Source organism: Netta rufina, assembly GCF_964035555.1.
Source record: "Netta rufina genome assembly, chromosome: 14".
Classification (NCBI taxonomy): domain Eukaryota; kingdom Metazoa; phylum Chordata; class Aves; order Anseriformes; family Anatidae; genus Netta; species Netta rufina.
In genome coordinates, this window is record NC_140137.1 from 12,966,338 (window position 1) to 12,994,110 (window position 27,773).

General features: G+C 41.7%; 1 protein-coding gene across 1 annotated transcript; it reads right to left on the reverse strand.

Moving 5' to 3' along the window:
• ITK (IL2 inducible T cell kinase) lies at positions 1-27,571 on the reverse strand (the record flags this gene model as incomplete). Its single annotated transcript, XM_084295563.1, has 17 exons — positions 1-72; positions 599-756; positions 2,897-3,015; positions 3,099-3,163; positions 3,602-3,818; positions 4,086-4,257; positions 5,005-5,079; positions 5,828-5,964; positions 6,602-6,681; positions 8,685-8,739; positions 8,924-8,989; positions 9,588-9,739; positions 10,572-10,612; positions 11,250-11,378; positions 12,785-12,866; positions 14,661-14,765; positions 27,401-27,571. 17 exons carry the CDS (start codon positions 27,569-27,571, stop codon positions 1-3), a joined length of 1,896 nt encoding a protein of 631 aa, XP_084151689.1.
• Between the last annotated feature and the right edge of the window lie 202 nt (positions 27,572-27,773).

The window sequence follows — 27,773 nt, forward strand, 5'->3', positions numbered from 1 at the left end:
TTACAGATCATACTCAGAGATTTCACTCAGCTGATAGAGCAGAAGAGAAAAGGATGGGCGATCTTCTTTCCTCTGAGCAGGGGAGAGAGAGGGAGAACATTAACGTCAGCTTGAGAGGAATGGTGAGGTTACAAAGGAAAACTTTGTGACAAGACTGAGCTTTTACAGAAATAAAACCCATTCTCACAGAGAAAATGCCAATGGAAGAATGAAGTTCCTCCTGTGCAGTTTCTTTTCTACTAGCAGTGAGTTTTCCCTAGAGGCCACTAAGACCTTGTAATGGGTTGGCTGTCATTTTTACCATCTGTATTAAAACCGAGCTTCACTGATACGTAGCTTTCTTAGGAAGCTAACTGCTGAATTAACTTAAGTGTGCTACATAGACTTCTCAGTTGAGTCAACACATTCTAGAGAGATAGCAGCTTAAATAAAAACCAAAGAGCCCAGGGTTTAACTCAGCTTGCTAACACAGATGAAAGCTACAAAATGTCTCATGTCCAGGATTTGATCCTGTGCTAGCATTTGAGCATCTCCTAAACACTAAAGGGAAGAGAGCTCTTGTTGGTGAGAACTAGGGCTCTCCCGGTGAAATACTAACCATGCACCAGCAGTGGCTCATGACCTCATAAATAGCCTTGGAGGCCAGCTTGGGTTTGTAGAGCCGAAATCCTGCATTGATTTCTTCCACCACTTCTCCGTTGGTGCGGTTCTCATAGGGCATTTTACCTTCACTGAAGACCTCCCACATCAACACTCCTAAAGCAAACAAATGAGAACAATCACAAGGAAGCAGATAACATCTTCAGCAGGCCCACAGCCCCCCTTCACATGCCCTTTGCAGGTCAGTGTTGGTGTCTGTTACTTAAAAAAGCATTCTCACCCAGATTCCGAGCATGTATCTGAAAATTCAGGCCCTAATGAACCTGTAGATGGAATGTCAAAGGATTGCAGCACGTATTTTCCCTTTCCCTAAACGCTGAAATAATTTCCTATGATTACTGTTCAGAGCAGTGCAGAAACTCATGTTTTTCTAGTGTGGTGGAAGACAGACAGACAGACAGAGGCAAAATTGTGGTGGAATGCATTACAGTTGGCCATCAGATCAGAGAGGGTCTGCAGATGGAATGAATGGAAGTTACTTGTGTTGTTATTAGGTTTAATTCCTTCATTCACCTAATATGACTGTCTTGGTAAACCATGTTCATGCTGTGTAAGAAAACAGACAGACAGGCAGATCTGAAATAGAGTTGTGTAGCTCCCCAGTCAACTTTGCTAGGGAATGCCTGCTTTCCAGCTTCTAATTATTCAAATAGGAAGATGCAATGAGATTGCAGCTCCCCACCAGTGACACTGGCTCTGCTGAAGACTACGCCAAGCAGCTGAATTCCCCCAGGGTGCATATTCCTGGCACTGGGAATTCCTCACACCCATTTTTTTCTCCTGGGCACAGCAGGACTTCAGGCCTGGCAGGAGAGGTGAACACACTGCAGAGCAGAGCAGAAAGCATCTCACAGTCATGAGACCGTGAGATGACAGAGGAATCCTCTTGTGTAATGCCACTGGAGGGACAGGTAATAATGCCAGCAATGTGCAGCACTGGTGCCTGCAGGATTCACCAAGGAGGACTGACCGGTGCAAAACTCACAAATATTTAATTCAGTCCGGAAACTGGTGTGAGACATCTTGGCTGGACTGTAAATCAAGCTGAACACACTTTTTTGGAGGCATCTGGCTCTTACAGGGGCCCTAAATGTGAATCAGCTCAGCATTTTCTGATTTGTGAAGCAGAAGAGTGTTCTTACTGAGGCAGCATCTCTTCCCATGTCACTGCCACTTTGCTATGAGGTGTCAGAGCTAGCTCCACTGGCAGTGCTGTCCCCTGTTATTATGTGGACAGTGCTGACAGCCTCCTCCACATGCCAGGGGACACCAAAGAGGAATGGAATATCTCCGGGTTGGGTTCTCAAAGGAGCCGCATGTGTCTGAGCACCCAGCTCTCACCACACTGCTGAGCCCCCCGGGGACTGCACAGCCTCACCCAGCACGAACTGCACAGTAAGGGGAGAGGCAAGCACAGAATTCACGAGCACAGACTAGCAAAGGTTATAATCCTGCATTATTTACTGCGAGGCCCGGAGCTGAGTGGCACCCCATTGACTGTGTGCTGTGTGCCGCACACTGCACCACTTCATTCCGCACTGCCGTGATTTGCATGTTCGCTGGAGATGGGCCAGATACATCAGAGTGCCAGATCAACAGGCCAGGGAATAGCCTTTGTTATCTCCAGTGCCAATGATTTTGAGGAAAAAATATACAACAGCATTCTTATCTGTCAGGGTCCAGAAGGGAGACCAAAGAACAGATGCAAATCGTAAAACAATGCATCAGGGAGCAGGAAATTAGGTGAGAAAATGTCAGCACTGAAATAATATTTTCAGATCAGCATAAAGCAAACGGAGTCAGCAAAGCAAACTTTGAAAAGCAGAGTGTTTGAGTGAAGCTTGAGTGCCCAGGACTGACATGCAGAGAGATGGAGTCCCTAAATCTCTTTCCTTTCTTTTCCTTATAGAATTGTCAGTGACTCTCCAACATTTTCCTGGTCACTTATTCTATGACATCATGAAATAGAGATTGTTTTTTGGTATTATATCACATTGTACAGGTATAATACATAAAATTGGAAGTATCTGAGGTGTGTCAAAGTATCTAGGCAGTTTACTATTCTTTCCTTTCACTTCACTGATTTGGGCTTGCTTTTCTAAGCTGCTTTTCAGACAAAACACCCTTAGGACCCAGAAGATGCACTGTTGAGGACATTTTACATGAGCACTGAGCCCCTGTTTTTTCTGAGCTAGTGTTTATTCAGTGTAATTGTATTCTGATGAGAGGTTCTTACCAAATGACCAAACGTCTGATTTGGTGCTGTAGTTACTGTAGGAGAAAACCTCCGGGGCAGACCATTTGACTGGAAACTTGGTGCCCGTGGAACTGGTATACTGATCATCAAGGACAATCCTGGAAAACAAAAAGAAGGGAGCGTGCTGAACAACCCTCTTGCCCCTTGCCAGCCCCCCCGTGTGCAGCCCCGGTGGCGTTACCTCGACATCCCGAAGTCAGACACTTTGACCACCTGGGACTCCCCCACCAGGCAGTTCCGAGCAGCCTGCAAGAAAAGAAGGTGCAAAGGCAGAAGGTCAGTGCTGAAAGGCTGTCATAGACACTTAGCTGCTTTTAGCCCAGTATAGCAGACAGTGCTTAAAAATAGGAGAATCAAAGTGACATCATACCATACAAAAAAGGTGAGAACTTGAAGTCCTAATGCTTTCTGTACGCTTTATAGCCTGCATGCTCCTGTTGCCAGGAACACTGTCAGCCATCAGTCTGACCAGCAGGCCTTTGCTGCCCAGAAGGGGCAGACAGACTGATTATCCACAGCCACCCACTGTCCTGCTCCCTAGCAAAATGGCAGCAGTGAATGAAGCAACTTGATTGCCCACTATGTAATTGAAGCTATTGAAAATAAAAGAAAATTAAAGCTGAAATTAAGGAAGGGAGCAAGGCCAGCTGGAGTGGAGAAAAAGTCTGTCTGGGAGCAACCTACCAGGTCTCTGTGGATGACAGAATTTTCTTCCAGATAAGCCATCCCTTCGCACACATCTTGGCACATCCCCAGGAGGGTTTCTTTTGAAAAAGTGCCCCGCTGGCTCCTGAGGTAGTCGGACAAGCAACCGTGCTCCATGAACTCGAACACGAGGCATATGGGAGTGTTCTCAAAGCACACACCATAAAGCTGGACTAGTTTGGAATGGGACAGCTTCCTGTGGACAAAGAGGGAAGGTGGAAAAAGAGGCTGAAATATGCTCAATCCCATCTGTCCTTACAGAAGTTGTTATAAACAACCCACTTTTGTCACTCTGTTGCACTCTGCAAAGTCCAGCTATGAACTATGAGTGCAGAAAAGAGAAAATATGTAGACCAAGTCTAACTGCAAGCTGGTTTTGCATTAAATATAATCCAATTTCAAAAGTAGTAGTTAAAAAAATACATTTCTGCATGGAAAATCATCCAATCAAGCTACTACTTACATCAATACTTTAGCTTCCTCAATAAAATCCTCTTCAGACATTGCTCCTTCACGAATGGTCTTTATAGCTACTTTTGTTTTCTCCAGCCAGTAGCCAAGGTAAACCACCCCAAACTGACCACTGCCAATTTCCTGTACACGGGTGAGCTCTGAGGGATTAATGACCAATTTTCCTGTTGATTGTAAAGGAGAAAGAGTAAGAATCTAATGTTAAAATGTCAAAGAAAAAGCTTTTCTGGGTTAAACATTAAGACAGAACTCCGAGTGAGAGTTTCTAACTCTCCATTAAATTATCTGTCTGACCTTTGGTAGCTCATTTGGCTAGTCTGTGCTGCAGTTCATGTTCAGGAATAGGAATAACAACATTCCTTTTTTCTCTTGTCTATCCTATTTCTATCTCGTCTTTCTATTTCTCTTGCCTAACTAGTTCTTCGGGGAGGATTGTATCTACCATGCGTATGCACACTACTAAGCACAACGTTTTTAAGTTTCTGTGATGTCTACAAAAATTACAGTAAAGATGATACCAGCAAAATTCTGTAGTCAGATGGAGGCATCTTTCAAGAGGGACTCAGCTGTTATTAAGCTATGCTAAGCTCCCGTTCCCATCACCTTTGCTCAGCATTAATTTCAGTATCTAATGTTGACTTTAGTGAGACCTCAACACCTAATGTTGACTTTAGTGAGCGCCTCAGCACCTTCCTCAAGACATTGACTTTGCAGGATCAGATCACTTGATCACCAACAGTAACGGCAAAGATGATAATCTAGGGAATGGTGCAATGTAAAGATCTGAAGAAAACTATTTGTTGTTGTGATAGTCACACAAGTATTCGTAAGTATCAATGGGGATACTCAGGATCACCCAGCTAACCAGGGAGGAATGTGATTCCCAAATGGTCAAGACAGTAGCTCCATACCATAGCTCAGACCTGCGGTGATTGGGGCCTTTTTCCTCCAAGAAGAGACTGCATATCGCAAACGAGTGACAAGACCTGAATAACAGAGGAAAAGGTAGGATCCAGTTATTGGCACAGTCATGGGAAGTGTGGCTCCCTCTCAGAAAGGAGTCTGTACACTGGAAGCAGTTTTATTGTACTGAGTTCTCAGCTCCACTTGAGGGCAGCTGAACCTCTATTCAGAGTGTGATTTCCTGCCTGCTCAAAGGAAGCCAATTCTGAGCAGTTTCAATTTCCATTTTTGCTCTGTCAGCAAATATGAATTTCTATAAACTCTGAAGGAATTCCAAAGCATACCTTTGATTTGTAGGTATATTTGAAGCCCAAGGTTTCCCTTGGTGCACCTGAGCTGTAGGGGCAGGAGTCTTTGATGCCTCCCACATTTGGCTATGGATCCTGGCCATGTCCCTGACTTTGTGTCAAGTCAAGGCCCAGGGCTATATCACCTCCTGAGCAAGAAGGTGCTGCAGTGTAACTCAAGCAGGTAGCATGGTCTGGCAGTGCTGACACACTCCCATGGACTCCAGAGAATGGAAGGGCTCTCTGTGCTATATCTGGATGACATACAACATCTGTGTTGGTCATCCTCAGCCTCAGAAGGACCACCAAAATGAAGATGTAATGTTGAAAGCTGAGTCAAGATGATCATTATACTGACATCCAAGTGCCAAGATAGCATTTCACTGTAAGGACAGTAGGCTTGAGAGACTTCCTTCATTCAAAACAGTCACCTGGCTGCATGGCAAAACAACAACTTCTCTGGCTGGCCTCAGCCTTCACTCACCTCCTGCATTGTGCTGGTGATAGTTAATGAGTTCAGGGATGCAGTCAAACACGTGCTTTTCTGCCAAATAATATCGCTTGGGAAAGTCTGTTGTTTCATTGATGTGATAATGTTTTATAACAGGATTGTTATCCGTGCTGGAAGAGATGAGTTATTCTTTGAGAAAAAACAGGTTGCAACAAAAAACAGTAATTTGGGGTATAGATGGAAGGGAAGAGAGCAACAAAGGGCAAAACCTTCCTTACACAGAAGGAATGGGAGAGGAGCAAGGAGTGAGCTGCAATTGCTAACACAGCTGTGTATTTGTGTGTTCTCCCCGTAACTCGTAGGTGGTCTCATCTCTAGAAAGGCTGAGGTTTCCTGATTAGAGCAGGTTGAGTACCAGGTTTCTCTGCCCCTTCTCTATGAAACAAAACTTTCTGCCCCGTGACAGAAACCCTTTCACTAGTCTTGTATTTTCCACCTCAAATGAGTCTATCTTAATCCTACAGACAGTTCAGCTGGGATGGCAATTCAACAAAATTACAACCCTGGTGATGTTTAAGGGGCTATTTATAGGCAGCTATTTAGATGCAGGGAGAAGTGGAGCCTTTAATACCCTTTGTTTTACAAAAGGCAGCTAACTCTTCTGCCTTTTTTGGAAGCGTTTTTCTCTATCATTTTCATGAGCCTTCTGCTCTCTCTTTACAATGCCAAAACAACTACAGAGATTACACTCTCAGAAGCCATTTCATTGATGTAATTGATGTGAAAAGCTGCTGAGCTCAGCCGTACCTTAATGCTTTGGTGAAAACAGAGACTGTGTACATGCCAGGCTGCCTCGAGTCTCTCACCATGAAGGCTCCTTCCCTACCCTGCAAGAAGAGCAAAGGAGAGAAAACTGGTTAGAGACATCATGGAAAAAAGAAGTGGGCCGGGGGCAAGCTCTGCTTGTTTCAGCCCTCTCTACTGCTCAGACATGAGCATGTGCTAAATATGTAGGAAAAAAAATGAGCCATCAGCCAACCAATGGAGGTTGCTGTTCCGTGCACTGCTCTGGTGTCTGCCCAGGGCCTGCAGGTACACTCAGCTGGTTTTTCTTGGGTGCTACATATTTTTAGCTTAGTTTCCTGAGGAAATGAGAATTATGTGATCATGCTTAGTATGTGTGGGGGTGGATACATGTGAGTGCGTGTCTCTTTGTCCCTCCAAGCCTCTCCTCTAGAAATTTTGAACCCATTGATGGCTTTCAACCTTATCTAGCAGAACAGTGGTGATATTAATTTCATGCAAGTTCAATTAAAATGGGCAGCCAAGTGGAAAGACAAACCCCTCTGAGTGCTCTCCACAGGGAGAGAAACTACAGGACAAAGGTGCAATTTATTCAACACCAGAAAATCCAGATGGGAGTGTAGGAAAGATAATTTACCAGTTTCCCAGAAATGTAAAAAACTTGGACAAGATCCCATGCTTTCTCAGGTGCCCTGGTCATCCAGTATCTCAATATAAATGCTTAGAAAAGCAAGTTTCCTCCACTCTGGAGCTTTCAAAACAACTTTCCATTCTAATTTTTCACTGTAATTGCTTTCTACTCATCTGAATGCTGAAATGTATCCTAGGCCGTGATTGGGCAGGGCCAAGCAGTGATGGATCAGATGGCAGAGAAGATTTAACATAACATTTTGGATGTTATGTGCTGTGGTGCTCTATACACTGATAATAAAAAATGTGGTTTCCTTCTGTTTGCACACAAAGATACTTTTTGTCTGGTATCCCAACTGCTAGATTAGTTTTGCTTTGTTTTACCTGGCAGAGTTCCTCCATTTGTATGTGCCCTCTATCCATTTCTGTATCCATATAAACATCTACCTAATACCAGACTTTCTTCATTTCAGCACTGTGCTAATATTGGTAGAAGACACACAGCAAGCCATGAATGTCTATTGTCTGATAAAGCTGGAAGAAGCTTTATCAGCTTTTTCAGACAAAGATCACCCACAATATGTTGTGCAAAGCTGATCCACCGAGTGTGCCCTGCCTCAGCCTCCTTGCTCACACAGGTAGACAAGTGCTGGAGGCAGCATCCTGCCTGGGATGCTTTAAGCTCCATTCTTGCCCTTCCCTCTCACTTGACAGCAAGGCTGGCCAAAGATGTGCTTGGTCGCATTTTTTGAGGGACTTATGAGGGTTGGGAGGTTTTGAATCAGAGGTCTCCTGGCTCTCTTGTTGAGGGCTGCCACAGAAAAGCTGTTCTGGTAGGACCCAAAGGAAAAATGAGCTCCCTAAACCACGTGTGGATATGTCTTATAGGAGTATATAGGAGAAAAAAGATTTTTTTTAAACTGCATGGAAAAACTTTTATTTTCACAAAATACTATCATTCAGCATCTTATTTGCATCTCCTGTTAGTGAAAGAGCTGATTTAAAAACTGAGGTTGAATTTGTGTGGAAAATTTGAACAGGCAGTGCATACTTTTTATTTTCATGACAATCTTCACTGGAAAACTGTGTCTCCACTGAAAAATTAAACATGCACGCTCACACGCGTGCACACACAGACAGAACTAAACAAAACGCCAACCTATACTTTGGCTTTCACCCAAAATACTTCAGCACGAGACCGGTTAGATTTTCTGAGAATTACTGGCATTTTCAGCCTCCTGCAGAGACAGAAACTATAAGCTAAAATCACAGTTTTCAGCTGACACGGTGTTCTGAAACGGTGTTTTCCATCACCCTCTCCTGCCCTGGAGGAGGGTGGCACAGGTCACCGCCCACACCCAGCTGCTGCAGATCCCTGCTGGTCCCATACCTCACTCCTCAGTTGTCATTAATTAATTATTATTGCCCATCTGACCCACATGTAACACGGGCTTACCTCATCCTTGAGGAGCATTTCTGCTTTGCTTCTGCTGATGTTCTTATTGTACCATCTGAAAACATCAAAGGACTCCGAGTCAGCACTTCTAGGCTATTAAAGTTCCTGCCAAAAAGCCTCTGCGCTAGCCCCAACACTAGCACCAGCACAGATTGTGGGGTGGGGACGTGTGGGGTTTGTAGCTTCTATAACAAATCCAGGGTGCTTGGAGGTACAAGGCAAACATAGGCACAACTTACTCATATATTTGCAGATTCTCGGGTGATTTTTCCACCAGGTAGCTACTTGGCACATAGCCTTCATGCCTGTTAAAATGCGATAGAGCATGAGCATGCTAGACAGACAGGATTTTCTCTACATCTGTGGGAGTCAGCCCTGAAAGATTTGCCTGCCAGAAGTCTTGCTCTTTGCATGACATAATATTTGCTGTTTTTTATGTATTTAGCAGGCTTACAGGGAAAAGGAAACAACTGATATCCTCCCCAGACTGGTTAAACAAGGGGTGATTAAAGAGAAGTAACACACAGACTCCATCACTGTTCACATTCAGGATCCTATAATTTCTTTTTTTTTTTTTTTTTTTTTTTGTGCTAGTTATCCCCAAAGAGAACATACAAATATGCTCTTTGCATTGTGGTTTTCAATTTTTTTTTTCTCCATGTTTGACAGCAAGTATCAGTCTGAACTAAGGACTGCACTTCAAAAAATTAACTTTTGGATCCATTTTCTTAAGCTGCCCAGATACAAGCAGCATTGAAGGCAATAAGTCTTCCACTGCTCTTTGTTCTACATATCAGAAGATGCTTCATGAAAGTTATAATAGAGGCCAGCATGTATGAACAACTGGATGAACAACTTGGATTTAGAAAGGATTTGTAAATTGGCTGTGGAAAAGGGACTTACCCGTTCTTATCTTGAATCAGCCACCAATGTTCCTCAGAGCTGTCAATCACGTAATATTCCTCATTGTATTGTAACGTCAGCTCCTGCGGGTTCTGGGCTTCATAGTCGTATATGGCCATGACTAAGGCTTCCTTTGTGTCTAGCAACAATTTCTGCACAAATTAGGAAAAAGGCCCATCATACTCATATTCATAAACATCAATGGCACGCTGTCTAAAATGATATTTCCCTGGCAGCACTGGTGTGTGCTATACCCGGTCTGCTGGATTCAAAATCCTCAAAGCTAGGGAAGTACCCAAGGTGCATGGTGGGGTACATTAGCAACATGAGAGTTTTTATAACGTGAATTTCATACAAAAATTTCACTTGCACAGAAAACAGTTATCTACTCCTTCTCTGAAGCTTAGGGCAGGATTACCTCTGTCTGATCTGTTTGTCACAGATGTTTCCTAAACTCTGATTAAAAGCCTCCAGTGACAAAATCTTCAGGACCTCCCTAGACGGACTTAGGTTGACCCTACTTCTCACTTCTTATTGTGTAAGCCTATCAGATTTTGTCCAAATCCACAAGAGGGTTTGCAAAACGATTTACTCTGTTCCTCTCCACAGCAGCTTTTGCAGATATGAATACTATTCTCATATCCGCTCCCTTTCCCAGTTTCCCTTTCTATAATTTGAAAAAACAAACAAAAAAACAGAAACAAAAAGCCCCAACCATTGAAGCTTCCCACACCATTGGAAATCTGTTTGTAAAACCAAGCTGTCTTTGCAGGACTGAATCTAGCTGCAGTGGGATGCTGCTGATTTGTAACTTATGGAAAGAAAAAGAAAGAAAAAAAGGAAAAGGCAAGAGAAAAGCCCAGGTAATATTATCATGGGTGATATTCTAGGTCACTGCACCATGATGAACATTAATGAATGTATTTTCACCTAGTTAAGCACACAAGACACTAAGGACAGCTTATTGTGCCTCACTGCACTCACCCAGTTATCTTCAGGAGTGGGAGGAAGTGGCTTCTTTGAGGCTGAAATGAAATCAAGAAAGGTAGTTTGAAACAGGTCTGGACAGAACCATACACAAATAGTGAATATCAAACCTTGGACTTTTACAATAAGATGTAGCAGCAGCCTGAACCTACACAAGTGACTCTCAGCCGCACAGTGTGTGTTTGAAACTGATGTACAGATTACCTAAGGAATCATGCCAACATAAGGGACAATGTCTTGGGTAAAGAAAGATTGACATCCCTATCGGCCAGTACCTACAGGCTTTTTTAGTAGATAAAGTAAAGATTACACTTGGTCATTGAAAATACTGAGGAAATACGATTAGGACAAAATAGGACACAGAGGGATGAATCTGTATATCTTAAGAAAGTTGTTACAGCTTATTGACAGACCACAGCTGATCAAGTTCTTAGTTTTCAATCTCATTCCTGAGCATAAAACATCCCACAGAAGAAAATGTTAATTCACAACAAAGAGTATCATACATAGTGAAAGACGAGCCAGAATAAAGAATGTCCCAGGAAGCCAGCAAGATCTCTTGCTGCAGATATAACATGGTATTCCTTGATGTTCTGTACAAGGTAGATTTAATCCTTTACTTTTTCCTAGGAATAAATATTTTCAAGGTCAGGATGGTCTTAAAAAATCCCATACCATTTCTGGTGGGGTCATACTCTATACAGCCAACTGCCATCTTCTCTGTCTGAGCACAGCATCTCCACTTGCCATCTATCCAAAAATCTGGATGATACTTTGAGACTAAACTGTTGTTGATCCTGGTTTCTGGAAAATGGTAGAGGAAGAGAAAGAAGGAGTAAAAAATTGATTTATTTGTTTTGACATCAGGTCTGAAAGACATATAAAGCTGAATGGAAATAATCTGCACTAAAGAAGCTTCTTATTCTTTTCAAACCAATTTGTTGAATATTATCAGTCTTCTCCATTAATATTTTTCTTTCTCCTGAAAGGAGTGAATGCCACCATCACTGTGAAGGGATAGCCTTTCTACCTGTGATGCAGCTCATACCTCTGTATTGTGCAAGAGCAGAATCCTACCAATGTGACTATCTCTTTAAACTGTTAAACACCAAAACCACAGAAAGAAGGTCTCAAAAAAGAAAGAAAACCTGGTACACCATGTCATGATGGTTCTCATAAAAAACTACAGCTCTGCAGTATATATATACATAGGATACAGACTCTGCTGCTTTGGCTTGGTGTTCAGAAGGAGCTGTACAAGCTGGCATTCGCCAACTCCAAATATTTTTTGTGCGTGTAAATGCCAGTCTTGAATCTTTGTATGAGCAATTAAAGGTCCTTCTGTTTGAAGCTCATGATCTCTATCCGCAATAATAATTTCCTAAAAAGACAAAAAAAATCTGCTGGCCTGCTTCAAGATACTATTCAAATTATCGAAGGGAGGGGGTGGTCTCAAAATGTTGAACTAGAGGAGGTGATAAATCAGAAACTTGGAGCAGGTGCTTCCTAGAAGGGGAATAACTGGTTGTAAGACCTAGTGCATGAATTCAATAATATCTCAGTCAGGCACAATGTTTTTATAATGAACAATGCAGCAGCTTGTGTTATAGAGCAGGAGAAAGGTACGAGGGAAGCCTGATGCAATTTTCATGTATCTAAACACCACCTTTCCTATGTCAAGTACTGTGCTTCATTTCTGCAAGCAGTGGTTAGGTGTTGTACCTTCACTTCAGAACCATTGTAATGAACCACAGTGCAATTCAGGAGGTGAACAGGAAATGAAAGCTACCCACAAAAATGTTTCTTAATAATCATGATTCTGTAATAAGGTTGTCGTATAAACATCGACTCTGTTAATCAGAGCTGAGAATTCTACCCAGAACATATATATATATTTTTTTTTTTAAAGTAGCCTAATGTAATTTCTCATCTCTTCCCACATAAGAAACCTCAAATTACAGTAATCTATTAATAGTTTATCCTTGAAAGAGGCAAAAAAGCATTCCATGTCCAAGTTTTCTAATGCTGAAAACACACCCACAAAAATTGCAAATACATTTGATTCCATAGCTGCACTCCCAATTATTGCTTTGCATGTTTAGATGCAAGACTTAACTCCTCTTGCACATTTTCTTGGCATTATAGCTTTTGAGAAAACTGCTTTGGGTTAAGTAACTTCACCAGTTAGATGGGTGCAGGGGTTTTGTTACCTTCCTTCAGTGTAGCGACCCATCTCTGCCGACTCTCACGATTGGGTGCAAACACGTAGAGTATGTAGTTATCATGGATGATCTGGAGAGAGGAGTAAAGAAGGGAGCCAGACGTTAGAAACAATCCCAGATACACTGGGTACAGTGGAATCACTGAAAGAAACAGGTAGCAGACCCCATACCAACAAATTACAAAATGATGCTGTGAGCATGTGGAGTACACAGGCCCTGTTCAGATGTATCTCATAACCTCGGTGCCTTTTGCTTCTCTAAAACTGAGTAGAAAACCCGATCAAGGAAGAATTCCATATGAGTAATATTTTAGATCAATTTTATGTTGTTAAGAAATGCCAGGGAAATCAATGGAGATGTAGCAATTTTAATTTGCACAGAAGCCAGTCCATTTCTTGCTGACCGTGGTTTATTCTTCTCAAGTACCTCTGGGGAGATGCCATCTGTTTCTCAGCAGTTTCTTTCAAGGCATGTTCACTTAAAATCTAAGAGCCAAATTTAACTTTTCTTGTGTAAGTATAAATCCCAAGCAACTCCCTGGAGATTTTTTGGATTACTATCATTCTTCAGTTTTTAATAGCTTTTATGAGGATTATAGCGGGGAAATAAGAAGCTAGAGCAAACAATGAGCAGCCAAGATGCTGGTTTCATAAGCTTGTTCTTAATGATGAACAAATGATGGAAGAGAAATACAGAACATTTGTGAAATTTCAAACCAGAGAGTAAAATCATCACAAGAATGAAAATGACTCAAAAACTTAATTGGATGACTACATTTAAACAGAAAATGCGATATAACACATAATCTATATTTTTGTTCCAATATTTATCTCAACAATTTAAATCCAAATGGGATCTAGTCTCTTTGATTCAGAGAAACTTTGAAAAACTCTGACCACTGTTTTTAAACAGAGATTTCTACATGACAGCAGCTATTTTTTTTTCCAAGTTTATCCAGCAGCATAAATGAGGCAACATTGAGTATTTAAAGGACAGGAAATATTTGCTATCTCTTGGCCTGATGCCCTTGCAGGCACACGCAGACAGCTGTGTGACTCAGTTGCTTTGCATGCTACAGAGAGATAAGTTATAACCTCTGTTACAAAAAAACTGAAAGAGGAATAATTCCCGCTTGCTTAAAGCCACTCCTGTTGATGTTACTGATATGTCTGTTTAATGTTTTGACAACCTGAGATGGTTTTTGAAATCTGCAGTAAGCGGATCTCCAGAAGACGCAGCCACGAGCACGCACAACTGGATAAAATCACTCGTTTCAGCCACTCTGCAAGGGGCTCACTTGCCAGATGAGCCACACAGAGAAAACAAAACAACCCCAAACTTGTCAGTTCCACAGAAAATTTACAGTTGGGTGCAGCTGAGATACTTAAGAAGAAACTAGACAATATCATTTTACAAGATACCACAAAACTGACTCTGGGACAAAATTCAGACAGGCTACAAGCAGGTCTCCTGATGTCAGCTCAGCACTGTCCAGCATGTCTGGTCCACTGCTACCACATCAGTACTGGCCACAACCTTCACTTTATTTCGTTCTTCCTATAAGCAGTGGAGAAACAGCTTGAAAAATTCAGACCCAGAACAAGTAGATCTGAGCATTTGCTCCTTCACTCATCCATTTTCACTGAAGGAAGCCACGTTATAGTGTGGGAATGGAGTAAAGGAAGATTCTGATTAATCACTTTCTTATTCCCCAGTTCTTTTCAAATCAAACTGCTTTTTCTTCATTTGTTGTTCTTCACCGCAGTGTTGGGTCCATTAAGGATTGCATTGTGTAGGAGAATTTTACTGAAATTCAACATGAAATGATATATCACTTATCTATGTAGTCAATGGACAGACTCACCTGGAAAGGGTATTTATATTGACAGGGGATGATGATGTCACTTTTGACAATTTCCACACATTTAATCCTTGAAAGTTCTACAGAACCCTTCAGAGTCCTTTTTTTCTGAAAGACAGATAAAACCACTTGGTCAAAACTAGTGATTGTGGATTAAGTGAATAATTAGATAAGACTGAGATGTCCGCAGGAGATTTCTGATTTCAGTGGAGCAGAAGTGAATTAACTGATAATGTACAACACTTAAAAGTACAACATTTAAAAGTACAACATTTAAAAGTACAACATTTAAAAGTATAAAGAATCATTCTCATATATGGCACCTCTATATAGATTGCACATACACATATTTATATGCACATACATTTATTTCAGATCATCATGTCAGAGTTTGGACTCAATGATCTTGAGGTCTCTTCCAACCTAGACAATTCTGTGATTCTGTGATTTCAAGTCAGCACATGGATTCTTAGAGAACCAGTCAAAATCTTTGGTTGAAATTCATTTTTTTCCCCAACAAAACTAGATGCCTTTTTAACAAGAAAAACAAAACAAAACAAAACAAAACAAAACAAACATCCTCTTTTCATTAAACTTTCAGCTTATCAACACTTGTTTCATACTGAAAAGCTATAAAACAATAAGTATTAAAACACACACACAAAACATTTGGGTAATTTGATTTTCAAAACTAAGCATTTTATCTAAAATATAACATTTTCACTGATTTTATTTTCCAAGAAACAATCATGTCTCTGGTTTTGGTTTGTCTGGGTTTTTGGATAAGAAAAATAACAGGAAATTTTGGAATAAATAATATCCCCAAAAAATTGCCTGCAAAACTCTTTCTGGCAGCCTCTGCTGCGTGATTATTCATCAGCTACCAGATAGCTAGATAACAGAGCAGGCCATTAGGGGAGGATAAGAAAGGAACAGGATTCTGATATCCCCACTGCCCTCGAACTGAGCCATTGCCCCGTAGCTCCTGGACAAGTGGCACTCAGCTCTTGCAGGAGAGATGGGTGGGGAAGAGACAGGCCAGAGCCAAGCTGATGCTTGCTATCTGGTGCACGCTGCTGAAGGATTTGCTACAAATGTTCGCTCTTCAGAAGCAAATTGGTTTCCTGTTTTGATTCGTTTTCAGTAGGGATGAAACGCTAATCCGCTCCCAGCCCAGCTTTGTGACAACATGATGAAAGACTGTGAGATGTATGAACCTGAAGAACGCTGCAAAATCTTCTGGTTTTGAAAACAAGGGTTATTGCCAACATGAGAGAGCCTTCAGAGACTAACTTGTACCCTTGTGGGACTGTCACGAGGAGCCATAGCAAGACTTTGGCAGCCTCCTTGCCCTGCCTCAGAGCCCCAGCCCAAACCTTTGTGTCCTTCACCCTCCGGCTCCCTTCTGCCCCTTGCTCCCCATGCTGTTGTCGTCCCGCAGCTCTGCCCTGCTGAGATGCAGGGTGGTTTGCCACTGTGAGCCATCCAACTTCAAAACAGAGAGGTCTAAAGTTTTAAAACTTTGTTCTTGTACAACTGGCTGGGTACTTTGTCATTGTGCACTTGTAGGAAAGAGAGGGAAGTTACTATGGTGTGGTTGCACATAGCTCCTGCTGGACTTTGCTGGTGTATGTTTTTGTAGTTGCTGGCAGTTTAACCAGCGCCTTTGGGTTTTCTGCCAGGACTGTCTCTTGTTGGTGGCATCTGCCTATGTAGCTCCATGAGGTGGAATGGGAATTTTTTTTCAATAAACCCAAGACTGTAAGGCAGCCCTAAATGTAAATACCAGTTAGCTAGCAAGAGTATTGCCAAGTCTTAGAAAGCTTCACTGAACCCTATTTTCCCCTTCTATTTTCTTTCATTCTTCTCTGTTCACTTCTTTCTTTGAGACTTGGCTTCCCCTCTCTCTTCTCCACAACCTCCTCTATCATTTGTTCTCCCCCTGGGACTTGTACCCTGCCATGAGACACAAAGCCATTTATTTCCTACAAAAACCTTCAATTTTGCTAACAGAGAACTCTCTTTTGGCTTATTACTTTGAAGTCCCAGGGCTTAACCACACATGTTCCTTCTCTGAGGCATTAGGAGTCAGTGCTGTGCTGGTCACAGACTCTGCTCTTTCGCTGCACAATGTTTTTTGTTGATACATTTCCATTCTGCTCTGAAAGACAGGGTCCAGCCTTCACAAGGAGCTTTACACAGCTGTTCTGCAGCTCTCTTCACCTGCTGAACTCCTGCTAATTGGGTAATTCCCACAGCAGAAGCCCCCATAATCTCAAGTCAAGGTGCAACGTCAGACCATGTCTCGCAGCCACTGCACTGCCTGGAAGACTCTCCACAAATAGGACTTTACTGACAAAAAGCAATTACAGCCTTGGAGCAGCACAAACAGCAGAAATTATGATTCACAAACCAGGCATTACCCAGAAGTGGGCCTGGACACTAAACATAACCCTGCTTTGTGATATCTGCCTGCACTTTAATCTAACAAAAGAAACCAGGCCATTTGGAAGGGAGGGAAGAGGAAAAGCCTCTTAAAAATTGTCTCCAAAAACCTCAGAAACTTGTTCCTAAAAGGGCCAGACAAAACATGCTGACAGTCCTCTGTTGCTTTCAGTCTGCCTGGAGCATAATTAAATAGACATTTTAGCTGGTTGGTCAGAAAAAAACACATCAGTGGTCCTACTGTGTAATGTGTGTGGAGAGATAACCGAGGTACACTGCTGTCCCATGAGGAGAAGCACAGTGTGCTGCAGATCACCATGTCCTGTTTTATTTCTATTGAGCCATTACTTGCAAAATGGGGAGGGGAAGCTAACAGCACTGAGCGGAGCTGGGTGCATCACAAGCTCCGTGCATCACGGTCTTCATCTCCAGTATCTCACCTCCTCTTGCCACGCAGCTCCAACAGCTCTTTCCCTGATAAAACCTTTAGTTTGTGTCTACTAAATGATTACAATGATCCCTATTTGTCTTAGATACTAGAACAACTGCTATTTTTTTTTAGATCTGGTATTTTTTTTAGATGTCTTAGATACAGAACAACCGGCATTTATCACATGCTAAGCCTCTGCTACCACCAGCATTGTACTTGCCCAGCCATGGCAGCCTGGCCAGGCAACACAACTAATCACTTTGCATCAGCTTGTGGTCTGCTGGTTCGAGCCACGCCTGGGTCCAGCAAGCATGGGCAGAAGCGGGGACGTGAAGCTGGGTGCAGGAGGGCAATGAGCCGTCAGTGAGCACAGGGCAGCGTCATGAATATGCTTCCTGACTGCGGTTCCGCACTCATAAACTTAACAAATGTCTAAGATTTTGTGAGATATGGGGCTATGCAGTCTGGGGAATTTGCTACTTTCTGGCTAACACTTCGCTGTTGCTATTTGTGGTCCCAATTCATCAAATGTACTACGAAAACCATTGGGGCTTAAGGTCCCGTGGAGCCACAAACCCTGGTGGCTGCTGAAATTTGAGCTAAACCCCACTGTATTTATCAAAGGGCCATGGCAGAAGAAGTAGTCACGGATGCTGGAGCAGAGGGCAGAGAAGGAGGCCAAGTGCCAGGGAGGTGGGGTGGGCAGAGCTTTACCTCAAGGAGAGCAGAAGGAGAGAGCAGACAGCACCTTCCAGCAGGCAGAAAGGCAGTGCCGTGTTTCACAAAGCAGATTGCGTTCAAAAGTTGTGTAAGAACCTGTGTCTTTTGTGGGGTGAAGGAAGGAAAAAGCATGCAATTAGGATTCACATGGCCCCAGACTCCTGATCAGCGGTCACTGCCCACCGCCCATGCTGCAGCTGGACTTTCCTCACCACACGTCTCTGGTGTTGGCTCTGCCCTCTCCTTATCGCCCTTCTTCATCCCCATCCCCATCGCCTGCCCCATCCCTTCCTCCCAGCCCAGCCAGGCCCTCGCTGTGCAAAGGAGCAGGTCCCCCAGTATAGGGGCATCCTTCTGCTCCCCCGAGGTCTGCCTGTGACCCACCAAAGGCCCAGCTGCAGCTGGACCCTTTCCATCTGCAGGTGGGAAGGGGAAGGCAAGTTTATAGCTGCGGTGGAGAGAGCTAGGAAATTCCAGTCCCCTGTAAGCAAAACCGCAGAAACATTTCCGCCAATAAAAGCACTTAATGACCGCTCTGGCAGTGCCAGGTTTTTGTCTGCAAGACTATGAGCTGAATTTCGTTCACTTCTTTCACTTGTTGCATTGATTAGGAGCCATTCTTAATTAATTAATTCTTGGAGATAAAATAGATGGGGGTTCTGGCCTCAGCCCTTGGCATGACCCACTTGGGCCTTGTCACCTTCACCCTGGTCCCTCTGCTCTGGCCGGGCTCAGTGCACAGCTTGGATGGAGGCAGAGGCTGATCTGAGGGTTTCTTACACTGTGGGATTGTAGTGGTGAAACCATAGAATCATAGAATGGCCTGGATTGAAAAAGACTGTAAAGATCATCTAGTTTCAACCCCCCTGCTCTGGGCAGGGTTGCCAACCACTAGAGCAGGCTGCACAGAGCCCCATCCAGCCTGGCCTTGAATGCTCCTAGGGATGGGGCATCCACAACTTCCCTGGGCAACCTTTTCCAGTGCCTTACCAACCTCTGAGTGAGAAACTTTCTCCTAATTTCTAACCTAAATCTTTTGTCTCAGTTTAAAACTATTCCCCCTTGTCCTATTACTATCAACACATATAAACAGGCATTTAAATGTTTATAAACATATAAATATGTGTTGGCTGTAAGGTAGCAATGGAGAAGAACAAAGAATATAGTAACTAGGAACCTTTAATATATTACTGCAATAAGATAGACTAATTTTAATGGTGATTCTCCTGAGAAGTATTTTTCCACTGATCAAAAATATTATGCTTGAACTTGAACTTCCTTGAAAACTGTGCTAATGTAATTACTAATGTAATTACTTCCTACCCCTTATCTTATCATATTCCTTATCTATACATTGGGGCATGGGCTTTTGTTATTAATAGGACATAAAAACTGTTGACTGCTGGTTGATAGAGATCTTGCCTGAACCCTAACATTGTTCAGTATTTTGTGAGTTCTCCCTCTTATAAGGAACATTGGTAGCTTGAGGTTTTATGAAATTAAAATAAGTTAAACAATTTTAAAATTAATTTTGAAACCTAATATAAGCAAATTGGACTTTAAAACAAATTTGTAAGGCATTATTTTATGCCTGTGAATAGTAAGAGGTTTGACGGAAGAGCAAAAAGAGGTGGTAATTGGTAATACTGGGAATTTTCTGTACTGTTCTGACTGTTGTGTTGTGCTGTAATACCTCCAAGATACCCCTCTTATATTTGATATTTAAATTCCTAAGTGTAGCTGCTTGATTCATATGTCTATTATGACTATTCTGTCCTCCCACTTGAATTAAAAATAAAACATAGAGATAGTTTTATAGCTGTTTTCACATCGAAAGAATAGAAAGGTGTTTTAGAGTTGAGCATAACCTGGATGCAAAGTGCACCAAACTGCAGTTGGTGATGAAGATGCCTCCATGCATCTAAGCAGCAGAGATGGTGAAGCACATGTAGGAGCCTGGGGCAGGCAACTGGAGAGCTGCGTTTGCTTCACTGCTGTAAGTCATCCATGGAAAGTCCCCTGCAGGCCTCGGTTGCTGCCATGGCTGACTTCAGCATTTGCAGTCAGGAACTTCTTTTTGCCATGCTGCCTTTCCAGGAACCTGCAAAGATCTCCTTGATTGCACCCTTCCCTGGAGTGCAGGACGTGGGGCCAAACACAGGTAAAGAAGCTGAATCACAGCAGGCTCCCACATCAGAAAGGAAATATTTCATCTGCCAGGCATATGTCACAGTGCAGCTTAATAATTGTGCTGCATGCTGTCAGTACACATTGTTTGTGGGCTATCAGCTCACTCATCACGCAATGTCACTCCCAATAACTAATTTCAGCTTCAAATCTTGTTTACAGAGGCTGATGCTGTTTGTAGCCAAAGCCTGTTCCATGCAAACAATCTCAGTCTGTTATCAATTTACTCGGCCAAATTATTGGTGTCCCTGGGGAATCACTGCTGCAAAGAAATGACTCCTCCCATCCCTATAAAGTCCTATAGGCCAGATCCAGTATTGTTTTTTCCAATAAAATTAGTTAAAACCAGAGAAGTGTAAAAATTCTTTAAAATGGACAGAAAAGTCAATGGAGCTACACTACAGATCTGGACCCCAGACATTGCTCACAGCCAGGAGTTGGCTGTTTCACTGTTCATTCCTCCAGGCTTCCTGCGGTGCCTGGCTTTCAGAATTACATGAGCCTAAAACAGAAGGCACGCAGGGGAAAATTGAAACTATAACCTGTCTGCAAGGCTTCAGTGGTACAAAGAGTACATTTTCACGGGCTTTCAAGTTCAACAGTTTCAAGTACAAAGATCTGGTAGAAAAGCACGCTTGGACGTAAGATCATTTTTTCTCTTTGTCCATCACAGGGCCTCACACATTTGCAATACTCCAGTGTTTTCACTGATCTCCAATTTCAATATCATGCAAAGCCACTTCCAGTGTTCATATCACAGTTCTGTCTCAGATATTATCAAGGCGTGCATCCCTGCTATCAGAACAAGTGGTTTGACAAGAAAATCAATGACACTGTCAAGGAAACTAAATAAATAAATAAATAAATAAATAAAAATTATTGGCTTTCGAATGAGCTTTCTAATATAAAGAAATTAAGTCTTATGTTACAAAAAGCATATGGAACAATTGCTGAACATTACATTAGTTTCTTGAAAACTGTGCTTGACTAGATGGGAGGAGTAGATATTAGTGAATAAAAGATTCTGTGATAGAAGGAAACTAAATTAAATCTACTAAATGGCACAATTTTTTTCATTAAAAATGTGTAAGTCTTAAGGATGAAAAATTGGCCCGGAAAGGATGAAAGTGTACAAAGCAATAGGCAGGCATTGAAACAATATCAGTTACAATATTGATTACAGTATAAAGCAAAGGCAGATGCTGGAAACAAATATGGTTACAGTAAAGAAATCTAATAAAAAATTAAGAAATCCCATTATTATTGTAATATATTCATATTAAGAAGAAATCCTTCCTTCTTAAAGATATAAAAGAAAACAAGTGTTGAACATTTTTGCTGCATCCTTAACGTTTTCCAATAGAAGAAAGATTAGAGCTTCATAATTCAAAGAAGATGGGAATATCTGACATTTGCTCAGAAGTAATTTTTAAAAAATCTTGGAAGATTAAAGACCAATAAATGCCTAGGCAAATACCTAGTAGGAGCAGAACCGGGTATGCACAGCAAGTGTAAGAAGAAATGATTATAATCCAAATTGTGGAAGATCGAATTAGTTATTCTGGCAAAAAGTAGCTATTTTTTCTTACCAGACTCTACTTCACATTTGTGGAATTAGAAAGACCACAGACAACAGACGTAGAACAAACTATATTTCGTTTAAAGCGATCTTGTCTAGACAGTATCATCACCGTCAATCATGCCGCAGAAGAAAGTCACGAAAGAACTGCAATAGACCGGTTCTTTCTAAATATCCAGAAAAAAAAAAAAAAAAAAGAAGCAACAACAACAACAAAAAAATTGGTAAGATATAATGGAACAGGTTGCCCAAAGTTGTGGAATCTCTCTCTGTCCCTGGTTTTCAAGCAGTGGCTACTTAAAGCCATAGCTGACTTGTTCTAGTGTTGGCAGCGGTTCTGCTCTGAGTGTTGATCTAATGATAACTGCCTGGCCCCAAGCACAAGGTCCAACTAAATGAATTTCAGATGTGTCCTCCAACCAATAATATGATTATTGTATAATCCATGATAAGTTCACAGAGGTATGCTAAAGGATTCATTTAACATTAGGTACAAGGTTTGTACCTTGCCTCCATCTTATTTAAGGTTATGTTGTATTTCTCACGAAAAAAAAAAAAAAAACACAACAAAACAATGATGTTGAAGCAGCTGTGATGAAGATAGATGCCATGCCTGACTTCTTTGTGGGCGATATGTGTATTATTAATAAATTAGTTGGAGATATGCATCAGAAGACAGATGGTATTGCAAATTCTGGCAAGCAAACAGGACTTGTTAATAAATACATGACAAGTCATGAAGAATGATCTATTTACTCAGATACATATTTATATGGGAGGTTGACTTCAGAAACATCTTTAAATTCAGCGTCTATGAGGATTATAATTTTGTGACTGTTAAGGTATCCAGAATACACAAAGCAAGTCTTATATTAAACAACGAGAGATGCTATGGACAGCCACTGTAATTAACAGGAACACCAAAACCAAGATCTTCAGAAGCAAAGTCTTAGTCTGTTTACTTTAGAGACTTGGTGAGAAAAACAAGCCTTTCCAGGGCAAGATGGACAAGTCAGGTTCTGCTTAGAATAATCAAGGTAAAATGGACTGCTGGAAAGAGGAACAAAGAGCTTCTTTTGTTACCATGGGTAGCTGGGCTGTTGCAAGTAACACAATGTGTAGATAATGCAGCAAAAGCAGCTGAAGCTTTTCAGGATCCTGATAAAAGGCTTTTCAGTCACGTTTATTCTTTTATTTTCCCAGAACAACAGACTGAAAGCAAATTCCAAGACACACTGAAGTGTCACCTTTATGTCTGAATATCAAAGATTTGAATGGAAAAGCCAAGGACAAGGCTGACTCATGCTCTGTGACCTCTTGAGCATCTGACCAGTGTAGGAAGAATAGAACTGCTGTAAATGAAGAGGGAACGCGGTCCTTTTCTGTGTGCTCCTTTTATTGCTGCCTTTAGAAGCACATAGGGGCATGAAGATCTGAAGTTTAAGAATAGCTACATGCCTGAACTTCCCAGGTGTTAGATGCAACTTTCCCAGCTCTGAAGTAATTCTCAGAATGTCTAAAGAGGGCAAGGCGTTACAAAGATCCATATTTTTGAAGAGGTAAAACTGTGGCATAGGGACACATGTTGCATACATGGTACAGACAGGCTCCGGCACTCCCCACAGGTCCGAGCCATACCAAGATGAGCCGCTCCAATCCAGAAATGGCGGAGCTGCACCAGTGCGACACCACCCCAGAGCCCAGTGGCCTGTCGAGTCAGTGTGGCATCAGCCTCAGACATCTGTGCCACTTTTAGACTACAGTCAGCTTGAACAGCAAAGATACATGCTTGTTTCTGTCCTTTTCCAGGTAGGAATGTGATATACCAAAGGTTATTCATGAACCTCTACTCAGTGTCTGAAATGCTAACTACTTCGGTGTCTGAGTAGCTTAGCACTTCAGACGCAATCTCTCTTTGTTCTTCTGTCTGCTAAACTGAAGGATTTACCAAAGACCACAAGCCGTTAAGCCAAGGAGATAAAGGTAGCTCACTAGTTTGTTTTTGCTAAGGCTACATAAGAACATTTGAAACTGTCCTAGAGACCTCTCCAAAAGGGATTCACTTGGCTGCTTCTTTTGCAGTAAGGCAAGTGCACTGGGATCCTGAGAGTACCACAGAAGTGCCTGCATTATTGGTTACTCCAGTGAGGATGAAACTCATTGAAATAGTTAAAATGATTACTCCCATGCGCTCATTTACTCACATGCACAGTAGCTATAAAATCAGACCTTGGAAATGAAGAATTTTTGCCCATGGAATTGATTTGCATGTCATAATAAAGGCACTTCTGATTTATTTTAGTAGACGGGGGCTGAATACATGTGCCTGTTATCAGAGCTTAGCTTTATGTTAAGACAGCCCTGCATTGTGTACTAGCTAATCAATTCCAGAAAACACAGCTTCTTATTGTTGTCAGTTATTGGGGGCTCATTCTCCTAATGAGACATGTAAATATCTTTCATTAACATTAACGGCGATTGTATGCTTAGCCCCTGAGGAAAACAGTGCCTTCTCTCTAGCTATGTGCTGTTACGACAGAAAAATGCCATCGTAGTTATTGCAAAAATTTGCCTTTATGATGTCCGTTGTCTTGACAGCTTTTGGTATCATTTACAGAATCATTCCTGTATTCCTTCAACCTGGTTATTTCTTTGCTGTGGACTGCTACAATACACTGTTAAACGTCTTTTTATACCCACAGTGTCTGAATCCAGGGAAAAGGACTGGTTGTAAAACCCTGTTAAATACAGACAAAACATGTAAGCCTGTGTTAAATACATAAGAGTATGCTTTACTTCAACACGCTCCATTGAAATCAGCAGGACTTCTAAAATTGCTTAGCAGTTTGCTAATTGTTCTACCTGAATTTACATTGTCACTGATTGAATGGGGACTGGAGCAGTGGACACGGTATATACAGTATTGAACTCTGAGTAGAGTAGGCCATTAGACATGTTGGTAAGGGGTTCCTAAAGAAACTCTTTGAAACCTCTCATAGCAAACATCCACAGAGATTTCCCTTGAAAAATACATCAAAAGCATAGGCAGATGCTGGGCCCATCTATCCTTTGCATCACACGTGCCTGAGGATACTCCCCATCTCTGCGGCCAGCACCCAGAGCAAGGGGACCAAAAGCAATGCATGTTGGCATTGGTCCCCAGCCTCTCCTAACCCTTGCCAGCCCCATAAATTATTGGAGAGTCCTCACAGAGCAAAGCCCAACCTGTGCTAGATGATTAGCACTACAGACCATCGATTTCAGCGTATGCTCCCTGGTCCTGGTTGATTCACTGGGACGGGCCTAGCCCAGGTGTCAGGCAGGTACTGTAGTTTCCCCTTCATGGGCTGTGAACTCCTCTTCTGGGCATTCACTCCATTCTAAGCACGGAACAAGAGGGTGTTTGCATAGCCTACCCAAAGTTTGTCCCTGCAGAAAAGCCGTGATCCGACCACAAGGAAGCCTGACCACAGTGGGCTCATTTTTGGCAGTAGTATTGAAAAGGCTGAGGATTGGTTCTGGGAGTATGTCAAGGACAAAGTCTTTTCTCCTCATTTGATACAAAGTCCTTCTATTCATGTAATGACCTCTTTTGACAGTTCAGAAAAAAAGTCCGTTTTTATATATTTACACATATGTACACGTGAAAGTTTATAATAGATAATATATGAGGTAAACTACGTAATACACCAAACCCTTATTTGGTCCAATTTTTCATAGCTTCATTTTGATGTCACTGTACTTCGGAATTTTGCCACACCTAAAGATTTGGCCCATGGTTGTCTGACTTTGGAGATCAAATTTTCAGAAATACTGCATACACATATGTACAAAGGTATTTGTCAGCTGTCACTTGGTGTCCATTCAGATTTTGTATGTGTAGTGTACTAATGTGCCTTTGAAAGCTTCTTAAACGTTTACTTCACAGGTATTTTAAGATGTTCTTGAGTGGCCTAATTGACCTTTAGGAAGACTAGAGGATAAAATTTCCAAAGACAGTCATGTTGCATATGAAACATATGCCCCACTGAAAGCCACCAAGTCAGATTTTCCAAACTATTTAAGTGACTAAAGATGCAAACACCTAGCGTGATTCCACAAAGCTATCTAGGCAAAGTGTATGTTGAGTCCTTCTCAAGTCCATCAAGACTCAGCAAGCACCAAAAAAAACCCTAGGTCTGAAAATTTCTGTAAATGCCTACAGCAGAATCACTCGGATGAAACTTGAAAATTTTAACCAGATTAATCAACTGAATAGTTATAATAGAATTTAAAATCTTAAAATAATGACAGCTGAAAGATAGCTTGGATAGCAGTCAAATAGACTCTCAGACTAAATACAGACACACTGGGCAACAATAAATATTTTCCTATTTAAATATGAAGGTAAGAATAACACTGGCTATAAAATAAAAACAAGAAAAACATTTTGTTGAACATGTTTCAGAGAAATAGCTTACAAGTAAAAATGACTGTTAAGCCTTGAAGCTGGTATAGAATTTCAACAGGGGAATGATACCATACAAGGACACATTATATCTTGCTTTTCTCGTTGGGTTCAGTTTTAACTTAATTTTCTTTTTCTAAACAAGATCAGATCAGATGATCTGAAGGTGCCAACACTGGATAGCAAGACAAGATCCCCAGATCTGGTCTGTGTATAATAATAGCGCCTAAACATAATGGATTAACAGCATGTTAAGTGACTGTTAGAAAACAAGCAATATTATTTACAACCATGATAAGGCTCAGCAAACATCCAGCTAAACAGAAAAGGGAAATAATCCTCTCTTCACTAGAACACTTAGCACAATGTGGTGCACAGATTGACTTTTAATTTTCTTCATATTTTGCAAATTAGGGAATGCAAGCCTGGGGAAACAAGGCCTAGTCTGAGCATGGATCTCATCATCACATCCCTTTTGAAGCTAACTGGGAAGAGTAGACCTGAATGGCAGCTGAATTTGTTCTGAATTGTAAGACTGGTCTACCAACCATCAGTCTGTTGCCCTAAAGAAAAGAAGGAGAGTGAAGACGTGGCTAGACATAGTTTAGTCTCTGCGATACCACACCGGAGGTCACTCCCGTACCCACACAGGCAGCAAGGGACAGGCTCATGCAGCTGTCAAACACATCAATTTTAACAGACCATGCTAAATTCCTACAACAAAATTATGTACTTTCTATAAGATAACAAGCTATTCTTATTCCCCCATATGCACCAACTGCTCACTGAAGTTTGTAAGGACCCATCTGACCACTCTAGAAATTTCGGTGAGTGGTGCTAAAACAAAACCCAGAAATGTTAAATTAATAAAGTTTAAGAAAGAGTTCACCCTTCCCTCCGTTATTCTACTATGACAAAGAAAATGGCTGACATACCCCATGGCGATGTTCATAGTAAGCCAGCTTAGATTTGGTTAAGACAAAGAAGCGCACTTTAAAGTTGGAGGGCGATGTCCTTCTCTTCTGCTGGGATTTTTTGATCAGCTGTTCCTCCAGGAGCACACAGTTATTCATGGTTGGGCCAAGAATGGTCCTCTCCTGGGACATGGGATGCCTGCCCTGTGAGCTGAGCACCCGTCCAAGAAAGAGACACAATAAGGAAGGCAGTTAAGTTTTTTTTTTTTTTTTTTTTTTTTTTTTTTAAAAAAAAAAAGTGTTCTAAAGGCAGCGTAGGTACTTTGAGCTTTATCTTCCCATCTACAGCAAAGCTTCCTTTCTGTCAAACCATAACCACATCCTCTCTGAAGTC